At 45.4% G+C, this 8,207-nt stretch overlaps 1 protein-coding gene across 1 annotated transcript in view; it reads right to left on the bottom strand.

Moving 5' to 3' along the window:
• Window positions 1–8,207, bottom strand: part of PRKCI (protein kinase C iota) — a 62,503-nt gene that overhangs the window by 2,120 nt on the left and 52,176 nt on the right. Inside the window, exons 13-17 of the mRNA XM_003794658.3 lie at window positions 7,702–7,872; window positions 6,718–6,843; window positions 4,771–4,850; window positions 3,302–3,391; window positions 2,608–2,723 (exon numbers count right to left, since the gene is read on the bottom strand). Of these exons, the coding sequence (XP_003794706.1) occupies window positions 2,608–2,723; window positions 3,302–3,391; window positions 4,771–4,850; window positions 6,718–6,843; window positions 7,702–7,872 (583 nt within the window). The remainder of the gene's footprint in view (window positions 1–2,607; window positions 2,724–3,301; window positions 3,392–4,770; window positions 4,851–6,717; window positions 6,844–7,701; window positions 7,873–8,207) is intronic.

The following is an 8,207-nucleotide window of genomic DNA, read 5'->3' as shown; positions in this document are numbered from 1 at the left end:
AAAAAAAAAACCCTGCAAGTTCTTAGATTAATCCCACGTTTTTAGAACAGTGGTTCTCAACCTTCCTAATGCTGCGATATATTTTCATTGTTTTGTTAACAGGTTGAGAACCGCTGTTCTAAAAGATCAAGAATAGAGTGCTGAAAACCAAAAAAGACTAATAATCCCACAAGTAAGTTTAGAGCCAAAAGGTGGTTTAAAGCTGAAAACAGGGAATAAGAAAGGCACAAACTGTCCCCAATCTAGTTAATCTGTAACTAGAGTAAGCATCCAGGTCTGAATTAGCTCTGGACTTAGCAGTCAGAAGGAAGGCGGCATGAAGGCCCAGAAGCTGGCCCGGGGAAGGAGAGAGGCTGAGTAAGGAGGGCAGAGCCCAGAGAGGTGGCGGCGAGAAGGCCCAGAAGCTGGTCCAGGAAGGCAGGGGGCCGAGTGCCCTGAGAGCCAGATGAGGAGAGCAGCACCCAGGGAGGTGGCGGTCTCCTTGGTGGGAGGCCATACTCTGCCACCCGAGGCTTCTGGTGCAGCACACAGGAAGAGTGAATGGTGCCACCAGGTATTCAACCCAAGAAAACACAACACCTGCTGAATTTCATACACAATAAAAGCTACGTCATTTTCTAACCACTCTCAAGAAAGGGGAGACTCCTAGGTGGAGAAATCGAGGAAGGAGTCAGTGCCCACTCCACAAACACTTAATGAGCGAGAACACGGGACACTGTGCCTGGTCTCGGGACGAGTGTCAGTTATCAGGGCAGAACACAGGAAGGGGGTGTCAGAGGGCAGATGCTGATGACAGGAAGGTGACGGCCAGATCAGAGAAATGGCGATGTTTACACAGGGAGTTTCACCTGGATTCTCCCAAGATCTGGCTGGATTCTGGTAGTGCAGAAATAACAGGAAGATTTCAATAAGTAAAACGCAGGGATGAGTGAGCAGAGGCAGAAAGGTGGTGGTGACTGAGGCTGGTCAACCATAGTGCACAGTGGGGGGCAGCTGGACAGTCAGGGGGAGCAGATGGGGGCTGTAGGGGCCAGCCGAGAGGGCACTGCAGCAGTGACTGGGGTGTGATTAGAGGGTCCAGAGCTGGAGGGTGCTGTGCCAGGTGTACAGGGCGGGCTGCAAAGTACAGGCATAAGGGGATCCAGGAAAGGCCGACACAACACTCCAGGTGTGTCTGACTGGGAACAAACCAGGGTTACAGCAATGGGTAGAGAAAAGGACTGGACTCAAATGATGAGTGAAGAAAAATTTAGACCAAGACTTGGCACCTGCAGGAATAACACGGTCTGTTAAGGATGAGGAGGAGTCAGCAGTGAGCGACACTGTGAGACTGAGTGACAAGAGAACGTGCCAGAGCTGGAGCAGACACGGGAGCTGGGAAGACGACAGGGGGGATGTCCCACCTGACAGGCTGGGGGACGGTGACAGGCTGAGGTCAGCTCTGGAGAGAAGAGGGCAGGCCCAGTGCTTCAGCAATCAGCTCACTTTCATTCTGGTATTGCTGAGCACAGTTCCGCCCTACGGCCTGAGCCAAGTGCAGTGGCGTCATCACTCATTGCAACTTCAGACTAGGGCTGTGGGCATCCTCCTGCCTCAGCCTCCCAAAACTACTGGGATTACGGGAGTTTGCTAGAGCATCTGGCTGGGTTTCTCTCTCTCTCTCTTTTTTTTTTATTGGGTCAGGGTCCCACTCTCACACAAGTCTCGAACTCCTGAGCTTGAGCAATCCTCCCACCTAAGCCTCCCACAGCACTGGGATTACAGGCGTGAGGCCCCATGCCTGGCCCAGCTCACTCTTCACAGCAACCTTATAAGGTGGGAATACAGGGAGGCAGGGGCTCAGGGAGACGATGCAATTCATTTCCAGGGTTGCCCAGCTTGGAAGTGGTGGCACCAAACTCAAACTCTTCTCTTTTGATTAAATCCAGTGTTGTTCCTCATGCACAGTGCTGTTGGAGATGATGACTTGGTGCACGTCTCCTTCAGCAGCAGAGAAGATTTTGGGCAGTCTCAGCTTAGCCACTAAGCTAAGCCTTAGAGTACTGAGTACACCATCCTCAAGCCTTGGAGTATCTTAGAGTATCTAGTACTCAGCGCAGTGCCTTCGCCTCAGTGATGATTCACCAAGTTGGCAGGGAGTCACCTAAATAGCTGCACCCACGGGGCGGGCTGACCGAAATCTCCATGGCACAGGCTGTACAGGGCAGAGTAGGGGCCTCTTGGGCTCAGGCGCAGGGGGTCAAGGCAGACCAGGGCTGCCAACGGGAAGCAGAACCAGGACAGGTAGTGCCGCATAAGGCTGATGAGGACAGGCCAAAAATGCTTTACAACTTGGAAACTATGACACCAATTCACCCTCCAGAAGCTAAAGGAGCAGGTTAAATTGCAAGGGGTTAAAAAAGCTGCTGCAAGAATTAGAGATGATGTGTGCAGAGCAAGGGAGAAGTTAATGGTAGTTACCGTTAAAACCTCTAACAGTGTAATAGCCAGTAACTCAATGATTACATGCATTATAACTACATAATGTCTGAAAACAAGACATTATGTAGCTGCTAAAAATGGAGTTTTCAAAGAACTTTACAAGTAACTCAGCACAGAATTACTTACTCGTCATCTGGAGTGAGCTGGACAGGTTCATTCGTAAACTGAGAATCAAAGTTGTCCAAACCAAATTCCCCAGAAATATTCGGTTTGAAGGGAGGTACGACCTGCTTCTGCTCCATCTAAAAAGACACACCGGGTAACAGCTGGAGTCTGTGTTCTCAGGGAAGTTCCCCCACACGTTTCCCTGTCCAAAGTGCGTCTCCAGGCGCTGTGTTCCTTGATGAACACTGACAAGAGCAACACTGCAACCTGCTCCAAGGAGCTCGTATTCTTTCTCTTTCTTTTTTTTTGTTGTTGTTCTTTTTTGTTTTGGGGACAGAGTCTCCCTCTGTGATCCTGGGTAGAGCGTCATGGTGTCATAGCTCACAGCAGCTCAAACTCTTGGGCTCAAGTGAACCTCTTGCCTCAGCCTCCCTAGTAGCAGGGAGTACAGGTGCCCACCACGCCCAGCTAGTTTTTAGAGACAGGGTCTTGGTCTTGCTCAGGCTGGTCTCAAACTCGTGAGCTTAAGCCATCTACCCTCTTCAGCCTCCCAGTGTGCTAGGATTACAGGCATGGGACACTGCAACTGGCCTGTTTCTTTTCTTTTTTTTGAAGCACTCTAGAGAGTGGCTCTAAGTTTTTAAAACTGTAATATGCCAGTTTTTAAAAACAAGATATTAAATGGAAGCCTAATATAGAAAACAAATTTACATACCATGTCCCAGTCAACGTTTCGGAAGAATGGGTGTCCCTGAATATCAGCAAATCCTGTTTGAGGATGACAACCCAATCGTTCCTTTGGGTCCTATAGTGAAAGAAATGTTTCAAGAATTGGGTAAATGCCATACTTTAAAATAAATCAGCTTTGTAACCTGTGCTTTGTGCCGATTACATGATACCTTCATTTCTGAAGCTAATGAAATGTTCTACCTTCTGTTTCTAGAAAGCACCCCCCCTGTAGGCCAAACTGAGGTACTGGAACCTTGAGACAGGGGATTTCCTCATGTCTTTCTGCACCTATCACATCCTTAAAACCTACCTGTCGCCACTCCCTGCTAAATTAAAATGAGAAGGAACGAGAGCAGCAGAGCACTTGGGTGGCACCTGCTGTTTCTTCTGCACGGGCCTGAGTGAGAGTCAAAACACGCAAAGCCCCACACCTGACAGTTTGTTTCCAGCTCAACTTAAAAGCCCTATTTCCCAATTACGGCAATTACATGCCACGATTACATGCATCACCTGAACCACCAGGCCGGGAAGGAACACGCAGCTTTTATAAGTCTTGGCTCTAGACGTTCCCATGAATGAGAACGTCCCCCTTTTCCTTCCTGGCAAGCGGCATCCTATTCTGCCTACCGACACCTCTTGCCTTCTGTTCACTATGTGAAAGATTAGGTTTCAAGTTTAAATCTCTCCTCACACAAAGTACTCATTTAAAACAAGCTTCAAATTCTTACTTTATTGTAACTCACCCTCATGTCACCTATTTACCTTAGAAAGTAAAGAAACATCAGCCTTTCTGCCCTGTTAAGTAGAATTCACCATCACCACGACAGTCTTAGACCCTAAAGCTCTTCCCTGATTAACAGCTGCAATTACTGAATGATGTTCAGACGTCTTTTCAGCGTCACAAAAAGAAATTTCACTTGGAAAGAGCAGAAGTCTAGAGCACTTCCAAAGGGAGCTGGCAGTGGGTCCCTTTCATAAAGGAGAAAAGGTCAGATTTTTAAGAGATGAAGATAGCATTTCATCTCTTCTGGCTTTTATGTAATTATAGCTTTTTTTTTGACATCAGAAATCTGTAGGAAACACTATTACCTAAGGGCTCAAAAAGTATATGGCACAGACAGATTACGTGGGTAATGATAAAGAAAAAACAGAAAAATAGTGTTGAAAAAATAGAGCGGAAACTACAATTGTGGCTAACCCCAAAGATTCCATTTTCCCTTAATTGAGAATATAGTATCATTTACATTAAAAACATCGTTTGGCTGGGGAGTGAATTATACTGGCAAAATGGAATTTACAATGCTGTCAATTACTCTTTGGTTTAGAACTTTACACAAATTCCAGATTGAAAAAGTTATACATCCTGCTGTCTTGGAATTTCATCTTGCCTGAATCTCTACTTGCCAGTTTGATTTATAGAGAGACAAATCACAGATTTCTAGACATAACTTATACCTTGTTGAGAAAACTCTTCAGGACACTTGCAGCTTTTACAGACAGAGAACGTGGTATGCGAATTTGTTTTTCCAAAATAACTGTAAAGATAAAATTATGGCATCATGTTCACCTTTTGTATGGCTTTAATGTTCTCATTTTCACAGTGACATACTGAAGGCATCGCAGGAGATAAAAACTGAGATTTACACATACAACAGAAGCTCCTGCCTGAGCCCCCCATGTGCACACACTTTGTTTTCTGACTGCCTGACTGTGAGCCGGGCTCCACACCTGTGAAACAGGAATAAAAACAATACCTGCTTCGTGACTGTGATGAGGTTGTTTTTGTAAAATGCTTGGCCTATGTAATATCTGACTTTGAGAACTGCAAGCACACTCCCCAGAGCTGCTGTGCTAACACTCACTCTCATGCAATCTGAGAGTCCTTAGGGCTCCACGTCCAGCCTGGTATTAGCACCTTTTATTGGTCAGTTACATTGGTTCAAAATTTTAGTCAAATGTATTGCTATGAAATGATCACTCATTAATATTTTCATGTATATTCCCCTGCTTATCAGCGAGACCAAACGGCTTTTCACATATAATTTCATGGCCACTGAGTTTTCTATTATGTGAAATGCCTATTCATACTCTATAGCGGCTTTAATAATTCTTTTTTTGAGACAGAGTCTTACTCTTTGCACTGGGTAGAGTGCCATGGCATCATTGTCGCTCATAGAAACGATGAACTCCTGGGCTTAAGCGATCCTCCTGCCTCAGCCTTCTGAGTACCTGGGACTACAGGTGCCTGCCCAAACACCTGGCTTTTTTTTTTTTTTTTGAGCCAGAGTCTCAAGCTGTTGCCCTGGATAGAGTACCAGGGCATCACAGCTCACAGCAACCTCAAACTCTTGAGCACAAGTGATTCTCTTGCCTCAGCCTCCCAAGTAGCTGGGACTATAGGTGCCTGCCACAAAGCCCTGCTATTTTTTGTATTATTGTTTAGCAGGCCCGAGCCGGGTTTGAACCTGCCAGCCCCGGTATATGTGGCCGGTGCCCTATTCACTGAGCTACTGGCACTGAGCCACGTTTATTTTTAGTAGCAACAGAGTCTCACCATGGTGCACGGTGGTCTTGAACTCTTGACTGAGCTCAGGTGATCCACCCACCTCGCAGCTCTCAGAGTGCTGGGACCACAGGCCTGGGCCACCAAGCCCGGCCCCTTGTCTGCTTATTTCTGTCAAGTCTTTGTGTTCCCCAACATGGGCCCTTTTCCCCATTTGCTGATCCCTCTTATGTATTCCTGGCGCTCTACTCTGCCCCCTATACCATTCTTAAATTGATGCCCCCAGCCTCAGGCCTGCATGCAAAGAATGTCCTATCTACCCACAGGATTAGCTCCTCTGAGCTCTGTGATGTGTAATATGAAGGAACCTCTTTGTTGTGACTCTGAGGCAGTAACAAGAACAGGACTGAGACTGTAGAGGAGAAAGGAGGCATTAAAAAAAGAAAATCAAGGCTGGGTGTGTGGCTCATGCCTGCAATCTGAGAACTTTGGGAGACCAAGGTGGGAAAATCTCTTCATCCCACAAGTTCAAGAATAGCCTGGGCAACATAGTGAGATCCCCATCTTGACAAAACAAAGAAAAATTAGCAAGGTGTGGGGGTGTACACCTGTAGTCCCAGCTACTATGGGACGCTGAGGCCAGAGGATAACTTGGGCCCAGGAGCTGGAGCTGCAGTAACTGTTAGTATGATCCTGCCACTGCACTCCAGCCTGCGTGACAGAGCAAGACTCTGTCTAAAAACAAACAAAAACAAACACACACAAAAAACCGTCATGCATGAAGTCAGGAGTCCGGAGTGTATTACCCAGACCACTCTTGTTTTTCTTACTCAAAGCAATACCTCACTGGTACTCTGTAACAGGGACGCACAGAGACTCTGTAAAACATGGAGAATTACCCTGGAAGAGATAATCCTCTGTGTTCTGGTCAGGATTGTCAGAGCTCCCAACAATATCAAATGGAGACCGCCCCGCCATCATCTCAAACATCAGCACGCCAAGAGCCCACCAGTCCACACTGAAACCTGCAGAAGGGAATTTCAAAGCAGTAAGTCGTACACTTGACGTTCCTGAAAGTCAGTAATGAGACCCGTTTTATCACATAATGAAAATGCAGACTCTAATGCACTGTGCATTCCAGGACAGGTACTGGGCTGTACAGTGAGCTTTACTTTCCTACGAGGGCAGGAACCTCAAAGACGACTTAGAATGTTTCTGTTTCCAAATACATTTAACTTTAAACTCAAGCCCGGTATCTAATATGTTAAGTATGTAATTAAATTGTATTTAAGAACCATCTCCCTGGTCTGAAACTGGATCTTCTGCTGGCTTACTAACAACCTTGGAAGGGTTTTGGATCCAGACTGTGAGCAACTTTCAGATGTTCCCTCCTTCACATCTGCTGAGAGCAGAGGGCCAGATACTTTCTTAAAACAAATGCATCTTCCAGTGCCTGAGGATCAATCTTTCCTCCATCTTCCTGAGAAACATCCCAGGAAATCTGATCCACCTTCCGTGGTCAGGACTCTGGAGCCAGGCAGCTGCTGCCCTGAAGCCCTACTCTCCGCTTTCTAGCTGTGTGACCTTGGGCAAGTTATTCTGACTCTGTATGAGTTTCCTCACCTGTAAAATGGGAATTAACAGAACTTACCTAATAGGGTTAAGAGGATTAACTTAGCTCATGCACATAAACTGCTTGGAACAGTGCACCCCTATTTAGAGTTTGCCACTGAGTAGGTATTATCCAAATCTGTGCCCCAGACACTGTCTCTGATTTCAAAGTCTGGGAATCTTTATCTAAGTTTCAACAGAATCAAAAAAGTGTATATAAATAAACTAACTGTGTTAGTATACTATAATGCAACTGATTACACATTCATTACCATAATCTTCTCCTCTCAAAATTTCAGGAGCAATGTAATTAGGAGTACCACAGAAAGTGCTGGTTGTATCTCCTGGCCGTAGTCCTTCCTTTAATAAAAAAAAAAAAAAGAGAGAGAGAAGAGAGAGAAACCCATGGAATAAGACCAAGACTTGTTTTAAATTGACCTTTTCTGTTTCATCTATCATATTAGTTCAACATCTGTAGGTAATATCCTAAACTTAAATATTAGGTCATAAAATAAAACTTTAATATTAGGTCATAAAACTTAAATATTAGGTCATTATTTCATAAAATATGAAATTTCCGATTTCAGATCGAAAGTGTAGATTATTATACTTCAACCAAGCAGCAGTGTGCTTTATCAAGGTGTGCGCCTAAACCATCAACACAGCTGTACCCTCTAAGTGGCAGCAGTGAAGGCGGGAGAATGTGCATCAATGAAATCACAAAGGGCATTTTCCACAGCTTGTTGCGAATTGAATACTTTTCCTTTTTTTTTTTTTT

Source organism: Otolemur garnettii, unplaced genomic scaffold, assembly GCF_000181295.1.
Source record: "Otolemur garnettii isolate 467f Iridium unplaced genomic scaffold, OtoGar3 scaffold00084, whole genome shotgun sequence".
NCBI lineage: Eukaryota > Metazoa > Chordata > Mammalia > Primates > Galagidae > Otolemur > Otolemur garnettii.
This window is presented reverse-complemented; position numbering and strand designations above follow the sequence as displayed.